At 49.2% G+C, this 22467-nt stretch overlaps 7 protein-coding genes across 7 annotated transcripts; 5 read left to right on the top strand and 2 right to left on the bottom strand.

Annotated features, from left to right (window-relative positions):
* Positions 1-5333: 5333 nt before the first annotated feature.
* MYCFIDRAFT_191739 (uncharacterized protein) lies at positions 5334-7238 on the top strand (the record flags this gene model as incomplete). The annotated part of the gene is made up of 3 exons (XM_007922565.1): positions 5334-6012; positions 6136-6839; positions 7116-7238. The coding sequence occupies 3 exons, from the start codon at positions 5334-5336 to the stop codon at positions 7236-7238; spliced, it is 1506 nt and encodes a 501-aa protein (XP_007920756.1).
* A 161-nt stretch (positions 7239-7399) lies between these two features.
* MYCFIDRAFT_65435 (uncharacterized protein) lies at positions 7400-8401 on the top strand (the record flags this gene model as incomplete). Its single annotated transcript, XM_007922093.1, has 1 exon — positions 7400-8401. The coding sequence occupies one exon, from the start codon at positions 7400-7402 to the stop codon at positions 8399-8401; it is 1002 nt and encodes a 333-aa protein (XP_007920284.1).
* A 31-nt stretch (positions 8402-8432) lies between these two features.
* Positions 8433-9071, bottom strand: MYCFIDRAFT_44464 (uncharacterized protein; the record flags this gene model as incomplete). Its single annotated transcript, XM_007921779.1, has 1 exon — positions 8433-9071. One exon carries the CDS (start codon positions 9069-9071, stop codon positions 8433-8435), a length of 639 nt encoding a protein of 212 aa, XP_007919970.1.
* Positions 9072-9470: 399 nt separating this feature from the next.
* MYCFIDRAFT_13938 (uncharacterized protein) lies at positions 9471-10355 on the top strand (the record flags this gene model as incomplete). The annotated part of the gene is made up of 1 exon (XM_007921459.1): positions 9471-10355. A coding segment is annotated over one exon (885 nt), but the record flags the coding sequence as incomplete, so codon positions are not given.
* A 1081-nt stretch (positions 10356-11436) lies between these two features.
* On the bottom strand, positions 11437-15048 carry MYCFIDRAFT_191737 (uncharacterized protein; the record flags this gene model as incomplete). The annotated part of the gene is made up of 1 exon (XM_007922564.1): positions 11437-15048. One exon carries the CDS (start codon positions 15046-15048, stop codon positions 11437-11439), a length of 3612 nt encoding a protein of 1203 aa, XP_007920755.1.
* Positions 15049-15264: 216 nt separating this feature from the next.
* On the top strand, positions 15265-16292 carry MYCFIDRAFT_53827 (uncharacterized protein). The gene is made up of 3 exons (XM_007921886.1): positions 15265-15605; positions 15663-15907; positions 15963-16292. The coding sequence occupies exons 1-3, from the start codon at positions 15458-15460 to the stop codon at positions 16029-16031; spliced, it is 462 nt and encodes a 153-aa protein (XP_007920077.1). The 5' UTR covers positions 15265-15457; the 3' UTR covers positions 16032-16292.
* Positions 16293-16839: 547 nt separating this feature from the next.
* MYCFIDRAFT_84183 (uncharacterized protein) lies at positions 16840-20850 on the top strand (the record flags this gene model as incomplete). The annotated part of the gene is made up of 5 exons (XM_007922376.1): positions 16840-16885; positions 16967-17047; positions 17098-17234; positions 17400-20565; positions 20780-20850. 5 exons carry the CDS (start codon positions 16840-16842, stop codon positions 20848-20850), a joined length of 3501 nt encoding a protein of 1166 aa, XP_007920567.1.
* Positions 20851-22467: the final 1617 nt, after the last annotated feature.

Raw genomic sequence — 22467 nt, 5'->3', positions numbered from 1 at the left:
CCCGATCGAAGCCCCCTCCGATAGCGCCTTAGCTACTACAACTAGCCTCGAGCACTGCTTCTAGATCGTTACCGCCCTTAAAGACCCTTAAGAGAAGATCTAGAACGCTCGTACCCTACTACGCGTTATTAATAGGAATATTAAGAAGGCTGCTATCTTAGTTACGTACGGTATAAACAACTTGCGTTAGTCTATCGGTAAGCGTATCTTTAAGCGCGAGGTTCTTAATAATATAGACATCGAATAAGCCTTTCCTATCGTCTATAGCCTCGAGATAGCCGGCACCTAGATTCGTTTACGCTTTAAGACCCTCGACTAGGCCTTCGAACATTAGGGAGGACTAAGTAGTCTTCCTAAGAGCCTTATTAACTTCGCCTACGGTAGATAAGAGCGTACTAAGCAGGTCTCTTCGTTCGTTAATAAGTATAAGGTCTGTCGTTAAGGCGCCGAGCATCTTTCCCGTACTATAATCTATCGTATATCTACCGCTAGTAAGAAGGTAGGCAAGTAGTTACTTAACTTGTCCTTTACGCTTAACGACTTTACGATAGCCTACTAGAAGAAGCACTACGATGCGATTGTCTAGGTCGATCTTAACGTATAGATAACTAAGGATCTACTAAAAGAGAAAGGCTATCGCATTAATAGTATAGGCTTTATTGTTAAAGGTTAAGAGGCTCCTATCGTTAATGTCCTTAAACGTAAGGCTCTTCGCCTAGAAACCGAGGCCGATACGGCTACTAGTCTTGCGCTCGCTATAGAAATATAGGCTAAAGATCGTCGCTCGACCCGTAACCGTAAGGTCTCTTAAGAAGTTTAAGACGAGCGCGCTAAGGCCGAAGTAGCGCGTAAGAAGGCATTGTATACTCGCTAGGCCCTCCGTAAGGCTACTAAGAAGTATAGTACTCCTTCTAGTACCGACTATAGTACTAACTATAGTACTAACTATAGTAACTCGGATATTAATATACTAGATATACTACTAGAAGATGTCTCCTCCGAAGGCTCCTTTAGCGAGCGTAGAGATAGAGGCCTCTCGCCGATCCTATTAACTAAGAATATCTATAGTTCTTATAAGGGCGACTCTATTGCGTACCTTATTACCGAGATCGATATAGTTCCTAAAGCCGATATAGGTAAAGCTCCTACTGCCCTATCTATCTATTAATAGCTCGACGACCTTAGCAAGCTAGGTAAAGAGCGGTTTACTATATATACTAACTATATTAAGAAGGCTGCTAAGGTCTATAGTCTCTATACTAGTGCTAAGACGAGTGTCCTTATTAGCCGCCTATTAAAGATTAGACGTAATATCGCTAATTAAGATGCCTTCGCTGCCCTTAAGGCTAATTAGGCCTATGCGGACTAGTTTCCTAGACGCCCTGTTACCGCCCCGACCTCTCTAGGACTCTACGCGTTTAACCCTACTAGTACTATTACTCGCGCCCTTACGCCGACAGATCGCTAGAGCAAGTTCGTTACCGGTATCCTTAGCTAAGGTACCTCCTTCGACCGCTTTCGCTAGACTAGCAATGCTATCTTCCCTTAAGTCTTTAGTTAGTTATAAGAGCCTCGTAGAGTATATCTTCCTTTCCTTATCGATCTAATATAGGAGGAGTTTAAAATATACCTTTAGTATATACGTACGATGCCTAAGTCTAAGCAAGAAGGCCGCAATACCCTTTAAACTTATAGTATAAGTAACTAGATCGTCCGCTAGTATCCTGCCCTATAGCTCTTAGCTATCGCCCTTCGACCTAATTACGTATACGAGCTTATCTCCGTCCCTAAGCCTACTAAGTTCTTTAAGGTTAGCGGTACTTATAAAAACTGTCCTTCTAAGGAGTCTACTCGTCTCGGACAAGATATAGTTAAGCTCGCAGCTAGCGAGGGTGCTAGTTACCTACGCATTAAGGTCTGCCTTATATCTAAGGATAAGACTAGCTACTCTACTATTATCGAAGGCATATATTAGCCCGAGGTCTTTGCGAACTAGGTTAAGAAGCTTAAGGCTCGTAGCCTAGTCCTACTAAGCAAGATCGGCAAGCTTACTAATAAGCACCTTACCGACGACGACCTCGACTATATGTTTAATAGTTAGCCTAATAGTAAGGGGCGTAAAGCGGAGTAGATCCTTAATCCTCTAAAGGAGTGCGAGGTCTCTATTTAGATGCTATACCTACTATATAGTAATCTAAAGACTAAGAGCAACCGTATATTAATTAACCTAGGCTACTCTCGCGTTATTAACAGTACTAAGGTTAAGGGCTACGAGAACTTAATAGTCTCTTAGGTTGCTAAAGCGTACCGTAATCTAACCGCCCTCCTATCCTCTAACTCCTACGTACTATTCGCTTTCCCTACGGCTATCTTAGTCGAAGGCCTCGGCTATATCTCCGACGCCCTAGTTAGTAGGATTCCTTAGTTAAGTTACGTTGTTTAGAACGAAGTTGAATAGATCCTCTAGCTTAATAACGAAGGACTTAAGGAATATCTATACGATTAGGAGAACGCTACGACGGAAAAGGCTGCTAACCTCCTCGTTAATTAAGCTTTCTACGAGGGATAGTACTTCGGTGCTAACAGCTTTAACGTATACGGAGGAGATTTCGAGAGCCGACTAGCAGATAAGGTTATTACTAGTAAGGATTACAGCGCGTTAAAGCAACAGTAAGTCTATATAGTATTGCTTAGGAAGTTGTTTTTGTATAATTATAGCATCTAGGATTAATGCTACCCCGGAGGTATTATTGCGGAGTTCTAAGAATAGCCTTAGCTAGGAGCGCTAAGGATGCATATATGTTTGTTTTAAGCGCGCATAATGTAAACCGTATCTAGTTAGATACGAAGAAAGGGAGGGATATTAGCTAGTAACCGGCCCTATACCTATAGGCTAGTTTTGAGCCTATATAAGAGGCCTCCTTCTATAGAGTAGACAGATTATTAACCTCGTATAGCACATTGTTTATGTTACACTTCTACAATGCCTATATTGCAGGGCTCTAGTTATTAGCCTAAGCGACAGTCTCGTTATCCTATCTTACTAAACATAGCTGCCTATATTGCTATAGGTTATATTACCCTCGGTAGCCTATACTATTGCTACGAGTAGTAGTAGTAGTGTTAGTTTCCGTCCTTTACTATATCGTAGATACTACTCTTCTATCGTACCTATTAGCACCCTCTTCTTCGATAGAAGCGTAATAATCTAGCTATCTAGACTAGAGGTTAGTATATACAGATAGGGGAGACTATTCTTGCGGTATGTCTAAGCAATAGTAACTTCCGAGCCGTTAATAACAGTAAATAGCACGCGCTTGTTATTCCGATAGAAACAGCCCTTATCGGCAAGCTTCTTAGTAGATAGGAGGTTAGCTACTAGACCTAGTATATATAGTATATCGGACAACTTTATATTACTTATACTACGCTTATTAACAACCTTAGTCTAAGCTATACTAACTATCGTAGCGTGCTTCGTGTTGCTACTAAACCGGATAGGAATATAATAGCCTTCGTATTTAATAAGCAATAAAGGATTATTAACTATATATATACTAGTACCTAAGTCGACAACCTAATTAGTAGTACGAGTCGCTATAGTAAGTGCTATAGAAGCTACGTTACTAACAGTAATCGTATTAAAGGCGTAGTTGCTGCTTAGGTCTAATAATACCCCCGGGGTAGCATTAGCCGCATATAGGCCCTAGGCACTATTCTAACTAGATAGCGGCTATTGCTATTGTTACTGCATAGTTAGTCTACGCTGCTACTGTTGCTGCTGCATCCCCTTCTTCTTAGCCTTCTACTATTTACAACGTAGTCGGTCTTCTTCCTTTAGATAAGGGTATTTAGTATAGTAGCGGTTAGAAGGGTACGATCCCTAATAATAGGCGCACTTCTTACGGTTAGACTAATAACTATTCTAGTTGTTTCTACTACGACTACGACTACTGTTATTGTTTCCGCGGCTACTACGACCGCTACGGTTCGAGTTACCTCGACTATTGCTATTACTATTGCTACCTTGCTATTATAGTTAGCGTTAAAGACCGAAGAAGCTATTATATTAGGCCTAGTTTAATTAAGCTATATTCTTATTAAGCAACGCGCTAATAATATTGTTAAGGGTACTATTATTAATAGTGTATTCCGAGGCGCGCATTTGCTTACGGCGTATCTGTGCGAAAGCCTCGTAGAATAGAGCGATCTATATAATAAATATATAGATAGCCTAATACTAGCTAATAGCTAATTTAGTATCCTTTAAGGTACCGAGCTTCTTCTTATATTTATTATAGAACTTCTCGACGTCCTTGCTATCGTAACGAAGGGTAATATAGTCCTAGAAGAGCATAAATTTAGTAGACCTACCTTTACTAGTATACTTCTTATATAGATAATTCTATACTACCTAGGAGGTATCGAGTCTAAGCAACGACTACTAGATCTCCGATATATAGTTAGCGAATATCTACGTACGCGCTAACTAGTCCTTAGCCTCCTATTTATCTTAGCGGTCTTTAAATTGAATTTGCTCCTATGTTTTAGTAGATAATAGCTTAACTTTAGGCTTTAGGCGGGTCCCTTAGATATAGCGCTATACCTATATACCTTTAAGGGCACCCTTAGCGGCATAGGCCTATGCTAGATAGTTCTCCTTATTCTTTAGCTTAGGAATGTTGCTTATATAAGCGTTAGATATTGTTATAGAGGGAGCTATTATAGATAGCGACGGCGATATAGAAATAAGACTATAGACTTGTCTTAAGGGGCGGCCGATAGGCGCGCCTACGTTCTAGTATAGCGGACAGCTAATACTAGTATAGCAGACAGCTAACACTAATAGTAACCGACTCGAGTCGGACTAGTACTTACTAGAATACTCGAGGGTAGCGGCGGCGGCGACGATATTAGTATTAGCGTAATTTTTAGTAACGAGCGCTATCTACGTAGCAGTTAGATTAACTATTAGAAAACGTATAGAATGCGTTAGAAACGCAGGGGGCTTATAACTACTTAATGTAACTAATGTATTTAGAAGAAGGACTATCTACGGAAAGTCTAAAGATGAAGTGCGTCAGTTGCAGCCTCAGGCATCAGGCACGTGATGGACCCTGACACCTGGACACACACTCCAAGTCAAGGTGACTCCGCTCGTTTCGATCTAGACACAGCGGCGCTCGTGCGTGTCTTGGCAGGATGTGAAGTGAATGAATGAGTGGAACTTCAGCCCAGGCAAACGCTGTTCCCGAAGTTGCTCCAAGTTTCCGCGTTGCATTTACCTCTCCAATCCATTATTGTTCCGCTTTGCTCTCGCACCTCGACAAATAATGGCGAGTCGACATCCTAATCGCCGCGCAACGCGATTTGCGGTGCCCTCGAGCACGCCTCCATCCGTTCGTATGAAGCGCCCTGCTCAGAGCATACCCATCGGGGATCCCCTACTGCACGTCTCGGTTTCCTTCGAATGCTGCGCCTGTCTCGATTCTTGCTCGGGCATTCCCATCTTCGTCGCTCAGACCGCAGTGTGCGAAGACTGCTTTGAAGACGGCATCAAGCCACAGTTTGAAGAAGCGCTGATTAACGAGGGGCAATATCCGGTGCGATGGGGCGATGCGATTTTGGACCCGTTCGATTATGGCATGCTTCTACCACGCGGGCTCCTCCTCTTCTATAAACAGAAGCAATACGAGTACCAAACCGTGGTCAAAGCGCGGCTGTATTGCAAAGCTGTTGACCGAGGCACCAACCAAGCCTGCAATGCGTTTGTGGGTCGAAAAAAAGCCGGAAGGCCGTTTCAATTGACATGCAATGCTTGCGGCAGCCTAGCATGCTCAAAATGTGCCGGCGCTCTGGTCCATTTTGGCAAGCACGTCTGCAAGACCGATCTCGAGGTCGACCCGTTCACTGGCATGCTGCGAGGCAAAGACTACCAGCAGTGTCCGAATTCATCATGTCAGGTCAAGGTCGCGCTGTGGGACGGCTGCAATGGCGTCAAATGCCTGTACTGTAAGACGGAATTTTGCTTTGTATGCGGACAACCTGCTACTGCGAATAGTACCCACTGGGTCGTTGGGCGAGGCTGCCCTCGCTTTGGAAGACCCGGTACATCCCACGCTATACATGACCCAGTCCTGTCTCCAGAAGTCGAAGCCAGGATCCAGCGTCGAGAGGCACTCCGTGTCGAGCAAGAACGTATCGAAGGGAGTCCCGAAGGCCAGGTCATGCGAAGAGATCGACACGAGCTCCAGCGCATCTTTGATGCTCATTATGAGCATCAAGAGCAGCGTAACGTCCTGCAACGCCTCATCAACAACCTCGCTCCCGCATTGGATGCTCATGTCGCGCATTTGCGAACCCTGGACCGGGACACAACTCGACACCAAGAGAGGACAGTAGTGCATGGCCGAATGAGGGGGGTCATCAACGGCATACGCATGGCTTCCGAGAGAGGTTACCTAGGCTTGCAGCCGTCTCTCAAAGCTATCATCTCCCGATACATGTTCGCCTTTGAGGGACACCAGGAAGCCAGTCTCATGTTTGCAACACCAGAAGGCCAGCTTCGCGATAGACACACCGATATGCTGCAGCAGATTCGAACTGAAGTCCAGAGAGTGCGCTCCTCATATGAAGGCCAGAATCTCCCCGTCCCTGCGTGGCTTATTGCTTTGGAGGAGATCTCCGGGCTACTGGAAACGGCACTGAACGTATATCTGGCGAACGCGATCTCGAATCCACAAGTGTCCCAGATCGAGGTTTTGATGCATCAATACGACTATGACAAGATCCAGCGTCTTATCGAAATGCTTTCACCGGTCGCTGTACATCAGGCATTGGTACGTCGTCTAGCCCCCATTGTGGACGCATATCAGCTTGCATCGGCTGGACGATTTGCGGATTTAAGGAGCATGGCTGTCAATCAGGTGGGATAGGGACCGAGGAGCATTGGAGGTGTTGGATGCGCGTAAGAGATCATGAAGGGGGGCAAGCAGAGTCAGAGGTGTGTTGTTGGGTCAGAAAGTGCGGCTCAGGAGGGGGAAGGGAAGGGCTAGACATCGTCGACGAACAGCAAATCGTGAGCCCAGATTCGGAGTTGTTATATCGTCCCTCAGAGGGCAGCGAAACGTGGTTCATTGTGCCCACAAGGTCAGCTCGACCGCGAGGACACGACTATTGACATTGTGCCAAAAGTGCTTCGTCTGACGATACAACTCAACAAGAAAGCATCACCTTGAAGGTCTTTTGCTCATGATCCGCTCCTGCAAAGAAGACCTCTTAGCTAGCGAGTCTCGCAAGCTGATTTCGATTGAAGGCTCATACATTCACCCCAAGAATTTGAATCCTTTCAAGCATCCCGCGCTTCTCCAAGATTCTCAACAGATCTAGGCAACGCAACATGGACAGCTTGGTACAGAAGTGCATCCAAGAGGTTGAAGCTAAGAAGAGATCAAGCGTGCCATGGCAGTTTGATCACCCTTATCAGCAGCCTTACTATGTCTTCAACAACGCGGAGTGGCAAACTCGGGAGCCTGTCAGCAAGTCGTCACCAGGAGCAGCAGATATCACGAAGCTGGCACTGTACAGCTGGAACATTGATTTTATGCTACCGGCAGCACAGTCAAGGATGAACAAGGCTTTATCCCATCTTGAGTCTATGGTGGCCAAGACGGACGCTTCGACGGCCACAGTAATCTACTTGCAAGAGTGCGTCGAATCAGACCTTCAGACTGTCTCTTCCAATACTTGGATCCGATCCAACTTCGCACTCACTGACTTGAGTGGCAACAACTGGCAGTCCGGACATTATGGCACCATCAGCTTGGTGGATAAACGCCTTCCTATAACATCCTGTTTTCGCGTCCACTATTCGAAGACTCGCATGGAAAGGGATGTCCTAATCGTGGACGTCAGAATCCAGCAACAAAGCATCAGATTGTGCAACAGTCATCTTGAGTCTCTTGCGCTGGAGCCGCCATTTCGGATACCGCAAATGAAGTTGATTGCTGAGTACATGCATGACCAGTCTGTGGATGGCGCCGCAGTTGCTGGTGACTTCAATGCCATACAGCCATTCGACAAGTCTTTGCATTCGGACAACGGCCTCAAAGATGCGTATCTCGAACTTGGCGGCCGCGAAGACGATGCGAGTGGGCATACTTGGGGCCAACAAGCTGCCACATCCCAGAGAGAGCGCTTTGGCACCAGCCGCATGGATAAAGTGTATTTTGTCGGAAGTCTTGAGCTTCTATCATTCGAGAAGTTCGGTGGTGATGTATGTGTCGAAGACCAATCCGAACAAGACCAGATCGTTAGTCTTGGCTTTGACAAGCCATGGATCACGGACCATCTAGGCGTGAAAGCTGTGTTTGGGCTGCGTAGCATCAAGCAGAAAATGTAGAAGACCTAAAGCCGCAGTCGCGTGACATCCTTCAAACCATTCTAATCTCCTTCTCTGCTCTTCCAGTTTCGTGCGCAAGCCCGACAATGCCGTGCATGCCCAGCCGACTGACAGCACCCTTCTTCAGCCCAAGTCTCCGCTCAATATCTTCATCTTTTCGACCTTGCTGGTCCCGCATCGTAAGAATCTGTCGGATCTGGTAGACATCCAGAAACTCTCGTCCTGTGTGTGCTCGTCGACCGGCCTCCATGAATTCAATCTCAGCTTTTTCTTGCAATTTTGCTCTCGCTTCCAGCACTAATACGGCAGGGTTCTGTCTCGGGTCGGGCCCAGATCTTGCAGCTTGATTGGGATTGAATGCAGATGTTGGCGAAAGCGTAGGGTTGGGCTGCACAGGACCTATCGAGCGTAGCGATTGTGCGAAGTCGGGATCTGAAGCATCGAGATTGATGGCATTGTCGCGAGACCCGCTTGCGCGAGGCGTTGGTTTCACGGTTGGGCCTGGTTGTGATGCCGCTGCTGGAGGCGGCTGTGGAGCGGCATTGGTTGTGGTTTTGGATGTCGTAGCACTGGCACTGCTTGTAGGAGGCGATTGCGTGGGAGTCCGTGTAGGATATTTGCGGGCGGCGGAGCCTGCTGCTCGCGATGCTTTCGATGCCGATGAACCCATGATTCTTTAACGGAGGATGTGTAGGTAAGTGAACGAATTCGGCGATACTTATACCAAAAATAATGAAGTCATGGATGGGATGGAGCTCGGACGGGACGCGAACTCTTCGCGAGATCAGCAGCTCACATCCACCTACACCTTTCACTTCTACCTTCCCGATGTCTACATAGGAGATGCCACATCTACAGACAAAGCAGCACCATATTGGCATTACTGGGAGGATACCAGCACTCCAAAGCCCTGCCAGTATATATGGTAATTGAGATGGTAATGAACGCGAGCTTTTCGTCTCCATTCCCCTCACCCGATCCACCACCTCGCATGTTCCTCGTAAGTTGCTAGACCGTGCTGGAACTGGAACTGCTTCTGTACTACAGATTGATACGGCGATGAGGCAACATGCGCCTGCTAGATACCTCCAACGTCACGCTGCACGAATTTGACAGTCACCGAGCGCCCGTATACGCCATTGTCTCTCATCGCTGGACAGACGAAGAAGTAACATATCAAGACTTCCTGTCTGGAAGGAATCGAGATGGAAAAGGGTGGCAAAAGATCATTCAAGGCTGTCGGATCGCCCGTCTTCGCAACATTAAGTGGCTATGGATCGATACATGCTGCTTGGACAAGCACAGCAGTGCAGAATTGACGGAATCAATCAACTCAATGTTCAACTACTACAAAAATTCTAAGCAGTGTTATGCCTTCCTGCCTGACGTCGAAGTTCAGCAATCAGATCCAGTGTTCTACGACCAATTGCAGAACAGCACCTGGTTCACTAGAGGCTGGACACTGCAGGAGCTATTGGCATCGAGCCTGGTCAACTTCTACAACGCGAAGTTCCAGCTCATTGGTGTCAAAACACGGGAAAGTTCCTTCTGCGAGGCGCTATCGAAGATCACGGGAATCGGCATTACATATTTGCAGCGTCCCCGTGAACTCCGCTTGGCCAGTATCGCAGAGCGAATGCGATGGGCATCGTTGCGTGAGACAACTAGAGTCGAAGACATGGCGTACTGTCTCCTGGGCATCTTCGACGTCAACATGCCTCTAATCTATGGAGAAGGCCGGAAAGCCTTCACACGACTTCAACTAGAGATAATCTCAAAATCAGAAGACGAGAGCATCTTCGCATGGACTTCGGACAAACCCTTATGGAAAGGACTTTTGGCTCCCTCGCCGTATGCATTTGCTGGCCACGAAGCAATCGAACAACGTGACATCTTCCAGCGCGCTCCATACTCAATGACTAACAAGGGACTTCAGCTTTCTCTCCCTGTCCGGACCGACTCCATCGGGCGACAAGGGACAACCTTATTATTCCCACTCAACTGCGTGCGCATTTCCACTTCTAATGAGTCTGGACAGCGAAGAGAAGAACAGATCGCACTTCGTATATACGTCAAAGCTTTGCCCGATATTCACAACTCAGGCTTGCGAGTCTTCATCGGGGATGCTGTGCGTGAGCCTTTTGGCTTAGACCAGCTTCTTTTCAGTCCCATGATGCACCACTGGTTTATAACCGGCCGTAGAAAGAGCGGGAGAGCCTATCACAAGCAACGATTCGCCGCCGAATGGAACCCCGGTCTGTACGGCTGCTCAAGCACTGTGGGTGTGTTTGAGCGAGCCGATGCTGCGGAAGGCCATACGCATGCCATATATTTCAAGCAAGGCGGAATGTAATGATGATGACTGGTGTAAATAGCAGCACTGCACATAATCCGACAGAGCAATTTGGAGTCTATTTGGATCGATCTATGGGATATCTAACAACATTTTTTACTAGCAAAAATGCACAGTTTCAGGGCTATTGTGTCGCCTATCAGGCATCGCTTGGCTTCCACAAACTCTCCTTGGTCCACTTGTTTCCGATCAAGTGCTCATCTCTGGCCCGCCCAGACGTGAAATCTCGTCCTTGGATCAACGAGACGAAGAAGCTCGGGACTTTCCATCCAAACACTTCGCCCACTCCCTTATCACGACCTACTGGCACAAGTTGCGCGGTTGGCTTTGACTTGAACTCCCGATCAGATCTGCGATCAGACCAGAAGCGTCGATTGGATGATGGGACACTGGTGCCGAGGAACGTTGATGTGGGTGACGGCAAAAGCGCTGGACCCCCTAGCTGCTGTTACCTGCACGCGTCGAAAGGAAACGGCAGGAACGTGCCGAAGGCGCATGGCAACATCACAAGCCTTGACTCGGCATAAGGACACGCTTCTATTCAGTTCATCGCCAGAGGCTCACGTAGAAGGATGGACATGTGTCGGCAGCATGGATCTGGCCAAAATCCCATTTGCTGCTGCTGTAATGTCGCCCCCCCCCCCCCGGATTGTAGAGCTAAACCGTCGATTCATTTTCTACATCACCATGTTTCACCTTGCAATCGATCCCGCAGAGAGCGTGGATCAGTCAGACTCTTCTTCTTGAGAAATGGAGGTCGAAAAGGGACCTCCTCACCCATGCTTGCCGAGCTTGGGGGGCTCTCATCGTCGGCAAGTCCATATGAAAGATCGGCTTCGGCAGTGCAGTCGCAGCCACAGCCTGTTGGACATGTGTACTGGCTCTCGCCCAAAGCCAGCAACATCTTGTCTAAGCAATCCAGATGCATCGTGTGTAGGCAAGCAGAGCACATGTGCTCAGCTGCTTGGATTGCGCAGAAGCATACCCCGCAAGTTGCGTGTTGTTGACCGTCGTCTATGAGTGGCTTCACCGTCGAACTCGCAGGAGAATTCCAACCCGGTGTTGCTTGGCTCTCGTCGGCGATTTTCTCCAGCTCGGCAGCTTCAAGCAAGAGATTCCAGGCACGCAGCTGCTCGGCGTAGCTCTCCCGCCAAACTTTGCTCTGTTCACTGTGCTGATCAGGGAGAAATGCCGCTTCGAAAGAGGCCGCAGGCTCGTCCCAGAAAAGGTCGTTGGTGCTTTTGATATTCACACCGGTGGGAGGCTTCAGGGTGTGCGGCAGGCTAGCGTCATCTATCGTCTTGTCACTGTCGTAGTCATCATCCTGCTGCGCAAGGCTCAAGCTGCGCTGGCTATGTCTTGCGGTGTCCGTGGTGGAAGCGAATGACACAGACTTGCTCCAGCTTCCCGGTGTGGTGTTTGGCAGACTTGACGACAGCTCGTTTGCGTTTGGACTATCACTCGGCATCTTCTTCGGTGGAGGCGATGAACCATAGGACGACAATTTATCCGTAATCGTCTGCGCATAATACTTGGCAGCTGAGCTGAAGCTAGTTCGTTGCGTCTCTGGACTCACAGATCCCGACGAAGAAAGTTTTGTTCCTGATCTTTGGAAGTACGGCAATCCTAGAGGCGGCGTGCTTGACGAAGAGTCCAAGTAGGGCGTCGGTGGCTGGGAGGGCTCCCTTGAAGACGCCTGAGAGCGTGCCTTGATCAAAGAATCATCTTGACTGATCTGGTCAACGAATTCGGCACCGGCGCGGAGGATAGGAATCCTTGGAGGCAACTTCAATGGATCGATTTTGGTGGAGGCAAATTCTGCCAAATGATTCTGAGCGCCGTCGGGTTCACTTGTGTCTCTGCTTTTTAGAGACTGAACACTACGGCCCAGTGCTTTAGAAGCCTGTAACATCAGTGCCGAGACATGAGCTAGCAGCTGTATTTCCCCCCTGCGCTCTGCCCATTCCAAAATTTGCGCAATAGCCCATGCCTTGCCCATCGGATGTCGAGACCAAGACAATATTGCCAATGCTGGCCGTGCAAGTCGCCCAACATAGCTAGAGGCCGTCGAAGGATTACGGGAAGCAGTGGGCTTTTGCGACGAGAGCGAGCGCGATGGCTCACCTCCGTTGTCCGGCAATATGGGATCGACTACACTTTTGGATTCTGTGATCAGGGCCAAAAGACGCCAAAGATCTGAGATCTCTTCCAGGCCTACGTCTTCGGCAGCGCCAGCATGATTCAAGCACACATCAGAAATGGTCTCGTGACGATCAGGAAGGACACAGTACTGATCAGCCAGGATACGATGAGGTTGCAGCTCAGGTCGAAGCTCACGTACCGCAACGAAGACTCTCTGCTTCACGGTCAAAGACATCGAGATGGGCTTCGTAGGCGACACCTTTGCTGACCACGACATCTCAGAATCCAAGGTCAGATGTCTAAGAGAATGGCCCAAGTCACTTTCCGCGCCAGCTCCGTTTTCCCGATGGCCTTCTGAGGCCATGCTATCCCTGCGATCAATGTCCGCACGCATGAGATTGCCGAAACCTTGAAATAGCTGCTGAACTTCACGACTTTGCAGTCTGGGCAGATCAGCCTGATGTGTAATGCTGGCGTCCTCGGTGGCAGATGATGGTCGCATCTTCGAGGGGAAAAACGTAAGTAGTTGCCCATTGGGTGCGAAAGCTGCTCCACAGGTTCTTGGTAGTGGCACATTTACTCCTCCGGGGAGGAAGGAGCCGCTGCCTTGCATGATCTCAGCAAATGCCTCATCGTCGGAGTCGCTGTCGTGATTTGCCGATGAAGCAATAGAATCGAATGAGGAGCGAGGTGGAAGACGCACTGTCTCGTGTAGCGGCGTGAGCACCGGAGCTGGCGAGGTCTTCTTAGCAGGTATGCCTGGCGACAGAAATGGCATCGGTGAATCATGCTCTTGTTCAGCATTGGACGGTTTTGGTAGTTCCAGACTGGAGGTCATTGAGCGAGGTGTGGGGGTTGCAGATCTAGAGGGCTCACCATAAACCTTGTACGTAGCTTTTGTTCTAGGGATAGGTCGATGCAAGGGCTGTGGTGGGGACTCTTTCGTAGAGGTTGACAGCGTTGGAGGTCTTGCTATGCGCTGATACAGACTCAGCTCGGGCCTCATAGAGCTGGTCGAGAGAGCATCTATGTTATCTTTGGAGTCTCGTACAGTCAGAGGATGATGATGTATGGACATTCCAGGAATCCACCTCATACCATCTAGAACAGGTCCAGGAATCTCGTAGGCGTGTGCGTCTGTGCCAAAGCAGGCTACAACCTCGATTGCATCTGCACGTTGGCGCAAGGTGAAGCAGTCTACTTGGGAGTCGAGGCGGAGCCGCCAAAGCTCTGTAGGCTCGTTGTGGTTTTCCATGAAGGTCACAAAGAATAGCACATGACCTTTGTGTGGAAGGACAATCAAGCCATTGCGACCAAACAGCAGGGCCTGACTGATCCGAAAGCTGAGATCAAAATGTATGGCAGGCTTGAAGGGCAAGTCGTCGAGATCACCAAATGCTCCAAGCTCATCGTCACTGTCATCGAATACTCCAGAGGCAGGAGCCCTAGCTCTGAACGACTTTACCGCGTCATGCACATTGTAAATAGCGACGGATCCAGTGAAAGATATGCCGATGACTCGCTCGGGCTGACTGGAGAACCAAAGCATGGATTTCAAGCCCGATTCCATTGCCTCGGTGAGCAGGACAGGGCGCGTGCTTGGTAGCGACCAGACGGACACGCGATCCTGATGACACGCGGCAAGGAGATCTGCATCATGGTCGCTGAAAGCAACATGAGTGCAGGCGCGGCGAGAGGCACGCAGATGGCGCAGTGGCCGTGCGGGATGCTTCAGAGTCCACACGCATATCGAACCGTCGACATGGCCCGTGGCTAACAAGCTTGATCTGCTCTTCGAGAAGGAAACGGACGTGACCACCCTTCCATTCCCCTTCAGCGCACATTTGACCTTTCTGCTTTCGACATCGAAGATCAGGATTTGGAGGCCGGTTGCGATTGCCAGGAGGTTCAGACGGGTTGCTGAAAAAGCCAAGACTGGCTCAAACCAAGGCCGATCTTCCTCGTATCGAAAGAGGCGTCGATATGCCTCGCGTCCAGACAGCTTCCGGACAAACACGCCTCGATAGTCGGAAAATGCCGTGTGGTGCGCGTTGACAGCATAGGTCGCCGCGCCTTCCGTGCCATGTTTCGTTTTCTTGTTCGGCTGTAGGTCATCGTCGAACTCCACCATGCGCGGGCTCGCCAGCTCCATCGACAGAGAGCGCGTTGTACGCCGTCCTCATCTCCGACTGCGCGTGCTGCGCGATGTGATGAAGCAATGAAGCGTATCGCGTAGAGAGAGAGTGAGGTGAAGCGAGCAGCGTGAAGCGTGAAGCGTGAAGCGTGAAGCGGCACGATGACGCCAGAGCGCGGCATCCATGCATGAAACATCGCCGGCGACCTCTCATCTCGTCGCCAGACAGCAATCTCCACGCCTGGACACGCTGTTTGCCTTTTTGGTTGTCTGCGATTCAGCCTTCGAACTTCACACACCGCCAGCAATCGACGCAGCCTCGCCCGGCGCGAAACATCCCCGATTACAACTTCGACCGAGCACGAGCACCATTTCACCATCCAGATCCAGCTCAGATACCGAGAGCATACCATCCTTTGCGGAGACCATGGCGGCTCCGCTGCCGAAGCGAATTATCAAAGAGACAGAGCGTCTGCAGAATGAACCAGTCCCAGGCATCTCGGCCATGCCTCATGATGATAATGCAAGATACTTCGACGTGATGGTCGAAGGGCCAGGCGGCAGCTGTTACGAGGGTACTTTGGCGCGCTCATGTGAATCTCAATGAGGACCTCATACTGACCTCGTCTCAGGCGGTGTCTTCAAGCTTGAGCTGTTCCTTCCCGACGACTATCCCATGTGTCCTCCAAGAATACGATTCTTGACCCGCATCTACCACCCAAACATCGATCGACTTGGAAGAATCTGCCTTGATGTACTGAAGAACAATTGGTCACCAGCTTTGCAGATACGGACCATCTTGCTCAGTATACAGGCGCTCTTAGGCGCCCCCAACCCAGAGGATCCTCTAAACGAGGCTGTTGCGAAGCAGTGGAAAGTAAGAGGCCTTGAGAAGCGTCATAGGCATGGCACATATTGACACTTCGTTTTAGGAGAACCAACCCGAGGCCATCAAGACGGCTCGCGAATGGACCAAGCTGTACGCGCAGCCTGATCAGTGAGGAACCGGAATCCCGTTGCGGCAGATTCACGAGCATTGACATGGTAGACTGCCTTCACATTCTGGCCAGCTCTACAGCTTTCGACGAACTGCCTGACAGGGACTGCATGATATCAACGACCAAGCGATTTGACTTACAATGGGTGATGCGGAAGAGATGCGTGGCTGCATTGGCTGCATTAGATAGCATACTTTTGAGCGTGAGAGATATGAGGGGCCCAGCGCCGACGGCTGGATTGAAGCTGGCATTGAATTATTTCTTCTTTGAGTATCTCAAAAGGCACTCTTGTTCGATAAGGTATCATGCTCCTCAGCTACTGATAATGGTGCAGACACGAGGATTCGATTTGCGAGACCGTAGCGAAGCTCGGCACAGCCATGACGGCACGCGATAGGAGGAGCGAGGTCAGTCGCCGCCGTCGTGAAAGAGCGTGAATAATGTCGCCTACCCAGAAACCATTTCTACGGAGCGATCGAGGAATGATTTCGTGAACCACAGCGGTGGGCAAGCCAGCTCAGGCTCCTTCCGTTTGGGGAATTACAAACGGCTTTGCATGTGAGCTTGACACAAAAGTGGAGACCCTGAATTCTGCTCAGAATCTCAAAGCGGTTGTCATTTCAGCTCGCCCTCACTTCGCCTTTCTCCCTGCGGACGAGACTTTCTCCCTCCCACGACGGCCGCGAAACAACAAAAACCAACAGATCACGCATCTCGGCATTCACCAGAAGTCGCAGGCGGCGGCCTCAATCGCCCACTTAGCCCATGCGCGGACCTCGCTATATGTGTTACGCAAGAGCGCGCCGTTACAATGTTCGCACTTCCACAGGCGATTCTATCGCCTGATGTCATATCAAGTGAGTTCCATCTACCGGCCGGATGTTCACCCAAGACAGCCTCACTTCTGATCTTGAACCCTTACGCTGACACCACCTTAGACAAGAAAGTCTCGCCAGTCAGCGATTACAAGCAGAACATGGCGGAGCCCACACTGAAGAAGAAGAAATCATGGTTTGGTCGTAAGGCAACCGAGATGCATGCCAACGGCAATGGACTGACCATTGACCAGGGCGCGCGAACGACACTGACAATGATGCGCCACCGGTACCAACAATGCCTGGCACAGCGCGATCGTCTGACGACACTCAAGGATCAACTCTAGTTGGGCCGGACTCGGCGCGAACAAGTGAAGAATTTGAGCTCAAGGTAAGCCCTTCATCCCTTCATGAAGGCATCGGCAGCCGAAGTGTCAAAGACCATTGCAGCAGCGGTGATGTCGGATCAATCAGACATGGCCTCGTAAACGAGATGGTGGCGACCTGGAATGACAGGTCTTCCGACAATCACAGCCGCATTACTGACCTTGCACAGAAGGGCAAAACAGTTTGGCCATTCTTTCGAAGTCCTAAGCCTGACTCCGGTCGAGCTCTGTCCAGCCCTATCAGCGGCCATGACCTCCTCAGAACTGATAGCGAGATCTCGGTCACGAAGACAACAGCGGTTGAGACTGGACGACCACGATCAAAGAGCAGTGTGAAGCTACCACAGGCCTACTTTCCTGGCGAAAGCCCCACCGTTGACCAGAGTGCCGTGGGCGCGACGGATACGAATACGCTCAGCGGCAATACGACGCAGATATCAGCTGGCAGGATGCGGTCCAAAAGCACACCAAGACGACCAGAGCTCCAGATTCAGACAAATCACAGACCGCACGTGGCTACTGCTGGACAACACAACATCGATCAGACCCATGGATCAAAAATTTCATCGTCACTGAAATCGCTACCTCCAATGGACTTTGGAAGGCACCCCGATGAACGAATGAAAAGCTCGCCGAAGCGTTTGGAAATTGCAGCAGACTCCGCATCCCCTTCCGCGACCGCTCGGCTCTTAGACAGTCCTTCTGTCGCTTCTTCCATGCATGGTTTCGCACCCGCTACACCATCCTCCTTGCGCACCGTCAGTACGCCTACTACAGCTGGTCACGTTCCTCCAGATCCAGAGGACGACTTTTCCACTTTTCTGAGGGTCCAAGAGTCGCATAATGCCACGAAGAGATCCTCCATCGCATGTGAGCCACGTCTCCCGAGAGACGAGGTAGCCACTTTCAGTCAGAGTCCTGTCAAAATTGCGGCGCAAAGGCCAGGACGCAAGATCAGAACGGAGAAGAAAGTCGTGATGCAAGGCGGCTATACCCTTGATCAATACGTTTCTTCAGTCGACCCGGATTCACCAGGACTGCCATCGACTGATTTGGCAGACCATGATCCCGAAGCATGGGAAAAATGTATTGAGAACGCGAAGCATCAAATCCAGCTCGATCTGGAGCGAGAACAAAAGCTCGCAAGGGAACTTCTCGATGGCGATGCCGATGCCAGCAATCACGCCGCTTACGACGAGAAACGCAACGCCTACGAACATTTTAAGAACGACAATTTGATCAGAATCGGTGAAAATCTTGCATCATGTGCGAGTCACTACCGCGGTTTAGAATTGAAGGAACACAATGAGACCGAGACTTGCTACCGGATACTTGGAAGTGAACTACGGGAGATGCATGTTGAGAAGGATGTTGGCAGCAAGATGGAAGGACTTTTGAACAGATTCTTGAAGAAAGCTACGACCGGCAAGAGCGCCTCAACGACACCCACACAGCCGCGAACGGTTCCACGGAAGTCCTCGCTGTCGCACCTAGCGCACATGCTACATTTGTCGCCAAAGCCGTCGTCAGAAGGAGCTGATGTCTCGCGCGCAATGGGATCATTCGTCGAAGCCGAAGAGGACGTGGACGAAAAGCGAGATCCGGGACTCCGAGACGATTTCGATGGGAGCTCGTCTTTCGCCGCAAGCAGCATTGGGGAAGATGAGATGACAGGCTTGGGAATCACAACTGTTGATACCTGCTCTTCTGAAGGCAGTGGAACTCCGTACGCAGCTTACCGCGATGACCCGACCAAGACGATATCGCCTCCGTCTATCAAGCCGCCATGGGAGACATCGCACTTCAGCCTGTGCAACCCTGGTCCAGCGAGCGTCGTCGCGCAGATTCGCAAATTCAAGCGTGGCAGCGGAATCATGACCGCTACATCGGAGTGTGGCGAAATTTGCGAAAGAGATGCGGATAATTATGCAATCGATGAGAGTCGGTCCGTGTGGACAATGCCAAGGCCTCCATCGCGACGCAGCATCCATAGCGGTGACACCGAGTACGCAGACAACGAAGATTGGGAGGACGTGGCAGACGATCTCGTCGATGAAGTCAACGCTGCTGGAGCCACGTCTCCTTCATATCACCCATTCGATGACGAAGGCATTGATGCATCAGCCCAAAAAGCAGCAAGCACTATTACAGCAGCGCGAGATCGTGGAAGCATCTTGGTGATCGACCGCAATCCAACATTTGAAGGCGCTGTGGTCTCTCGCAGCGCTTCAAAGCGCCAGGACATGTTCAAAAGGTTCGAAGACGTCAGAGAACGCAGACAGGCTCGCCAAGCCGCAAACTCAGCACAGCTCGTTCATCCAGCGATTCGAGACCAGTCTGGCGCTGCTCCGACACCTACAAGAAGCGCCCACGCCACTATTCAGAGACTGATGGACGAGGAGTCGCCGGCAATACCGCCCAAGAGTGCTCTGCGGATCACACCTCCCAAGTATGGCGGCCGGATCTCGCCAGGCAAAGGCTTCACCCCGGTCAAAGACCAGCTTGCACAGATGGCTGGCAGCAACAACCTGAACGCATCGCCTTTCCCATTCCCTCGACCGGACAGGCTTGCGCCAAGCGTTGCCACCACGCCTTCTGAACGAGCATCCACCACAGCCCAAGCCGACGACGATCAGTATCAGTATCTTGTCAGCTCACAGTCACCGCTTGAGGAACAAATCGACACCATGGTCGACAAATGGAACAAGGCCACGCCGGACATGTCTAGTGAACCGTTCGGACAACCAGAAGACTCCAACACTTCTCAAGCCAACATCTCTGATCTTCAACAACTTCGCCACAAGCTCGGACTCCCCTTGCTACAAGCAAAGAGCGACGCCGACCGACCACATCCAAACCACCCCTACGTCTGGGACACCATCAACATCATGTGCTTCGGCGTCCACAATCCCTCCAGTCGCGAAAGCACCTCAACCCTAACGACCATCAGCTCCGAAGAAAGCCCCCTCGCTCGCCTCAGCGCTCGCACCAATCCCACTGCATCTACTCCCCCCCAACCCCAACCCTCCACCTGCAAAGCCAAATCCTGCTTCTACTGCGGCTGCACCTGCTGCTACTACGCCGAACAAGCCCAAATCGCAAAGCTCCCCTTCACGCGCGACTCCGACCTGAAACTCCGCATCGAGCGCGCACGTCAGCACGTCTCTTTCCTCCGAGAACATTCCGGCGGGAATGGTATCGAGAATTACGATACGAATCTTGAGTGCTCGTCCTGCGAGAGGGTGTTTTGTCCGGAGCATGGGGATATTTGCGAGTTTTTGAATTGTCGGGAGCCGATTTGTGGAGTTTGTCGCGAGGTTATGAATGGGGGGTATTGTGAGGGGCATTTTTTGGTCAGTCCTAGTCGGGATTGAGGATGGGGGATGATGAGAGAGGTGGGATGAGGGTTTTGATTGGGTGGATGATTTTTTGATGCGCGAGTTGGAGTTGGAGGGATTTTGGGGAGGAGAAGAGTAGGAATGAGTGAGACCATCCAATTGAAGACGAATTTTTTTTTGGTGAAGATTTGACCTATTACCCACCCCTACAGGCTGTGCTATTGGATTCCGTACGCCGAGTCTCGATTCCAGCCAGCGAGCTGTGAAGCGCTTCAACCTGTGACGCATAGCTGAGGTCACATAACTCTTGACAGCGCACGTGACTCTCGGCAAAACCAGGGAAATATTAATACCTGTTCTCACCGCCTTTTTAGATAGAACTAGTCAATCAGAACTACTACAATAGACACCCTTAAAAACAGTGTTACAATATAACCAATAGGAAGGGTGCTTAACAGTTATAAGCCCGGGTTTTACCCGCGGTATTAGAGACTAAGAAAGGAGGAAGAATTTTCTATTCTACGAGCAACAATATTAGCAAAAGGAAATCAGTTTCTACGACACTAAACAACTAACCAAAGCACCTACCATCTCTTTAAGATTATTATAACATATCTTTAATAATAGCCCTCTTATTAGCTAGCCGTCTTAGTAGTACTAAATATATTACCCTTCGAGGCCCGAACGACTAGGATCGATAGTACGAGCAAACTAAGACTTATCTAACAGGTTACGAGACCTAGCTATATACTAATCCGTATGCTACGCTGCCTATAGAGCTAATTTAGCCTGCTCTACTAGTTATAGATAAAGAACGCCTATAGGACGACTAAGTCTACTAATAGGCAATCCGTCTAGAAAAGGATTTCTATAATGTCTATATAGCTAAGTTTAATAGGTTTAGAACGGCCCGCAGCAAGACCCTCGAGTACCTAGCAACTATAATAGATATCCGCTATTACTTAGAGATTACTAATAACAATAAGCTATCCCTACTAACCCTTCGATTAATTATAATACGACTAAAGGATAAGCTAGCGCTAAATACTTAGTAGCAAAGAACTAACTTAGTTAAAGAGCTAAATCGTTTAATTAACTTAAGGCAGGTAAAGGATCCTAAGTAGTAGTATAAGGAATAGCTTAATCTATACAAAATTATAAAAAGGATATAGCATATAGAACTTAATAATATAGTTGTTTACCTCTGTACTGCAGTAGCTAATATAGATGAAACCTATAGCAAAGGACTCTATATAATGCACTAGGCCTTACTAAATACTACCTACTTCTATTAACTAATTAGTATAGTGCGAGACTATGCCCGAAACATATTAGGACTATCGACAAAGCGAGGAGCCTTATTTAGAATCACCTACGATATAGAGACTAGTAAATCTAATGCCGCCCTTTAAGGAGCCTCCGAAAACAAGGACAAGAAGGACAAGAAAGGCACCTACACTCCAAAATCTTGTATAGAACTCACTAGCGTTAGTAAGAAGAAGGCATATAAGAACCGTAGCAAGTGCTTAGTAGTTAACTACCGCCTTCGAGAGAAGGTTAAGGAGAAGGATAAGGATAGCAAATAGCAAGGAAAACTGAACTACTTTAAAGGCTACTTACGCCGAAACAAGGACTTCTATTTAAGATAAGCCAGCTTCTATAAGGACCTACTAGCTATCAAGATTGCTTAGCAGCATTATAGATATAGCAAGACTAATAATAATACACCTAACAAGTTGTTACTAGCCTGCTTCTTTAGCCCTAACACTCTATTATTATCCTTTGTAGGAACAACTAGATATAGACAGGTTAGCATAGGAATATCTATTAGAAAATAGAACCCTTTTAATAGACTAATGTATAATAGTAGATCTAATTGCTATATTATTAACTATCTAGG

Source organism: Pseudocercospora fijiensis (genome assembly GCF_000340215.1).
Source record: "Pseudocercospora fijiensis CIRAD86 unplaced genomic scaffold MYCFIscaffold_1, whole genome shotgun sequence".
NCBI classification, from domain to species: Eukaryota; Fungi; Ascomycota; class Dothideomycetes; order Mycosphaerellales; family Mycosphaerellaceae; genus Pseudocercospora; species Pseudocercospora fijiensis.
Note: the sequence above shows the minus strand (reverse complement) of the source record. Positions and strands in the feature narration are given on the sequence as shown.

Coding starts and splice junctions, on each gene's coding strand:
- MYCFIDRAFT_53827 (XM_007921886.1), top strand. CDS start 15,458: ATGGCGGCTCCGCTGCCGAAGCGAATTATCAAAGAGACAGAGCGTCTG. Junction 15,606..15,662: donor AGGCGGCAGCTGTTACGAGG/GTACTTTGGCGC, acceptor ACCTCGTCTCAG/GCGGTGTCTTCAAGCTTGAG. Junction 15,908..15,962: donor CTGTTGCGAAGCAGTGGAAA/GTAAGAGGCCTT, acceptor ACTTCGTTTTAG/GAGAACCAACCCGAGGCCAT.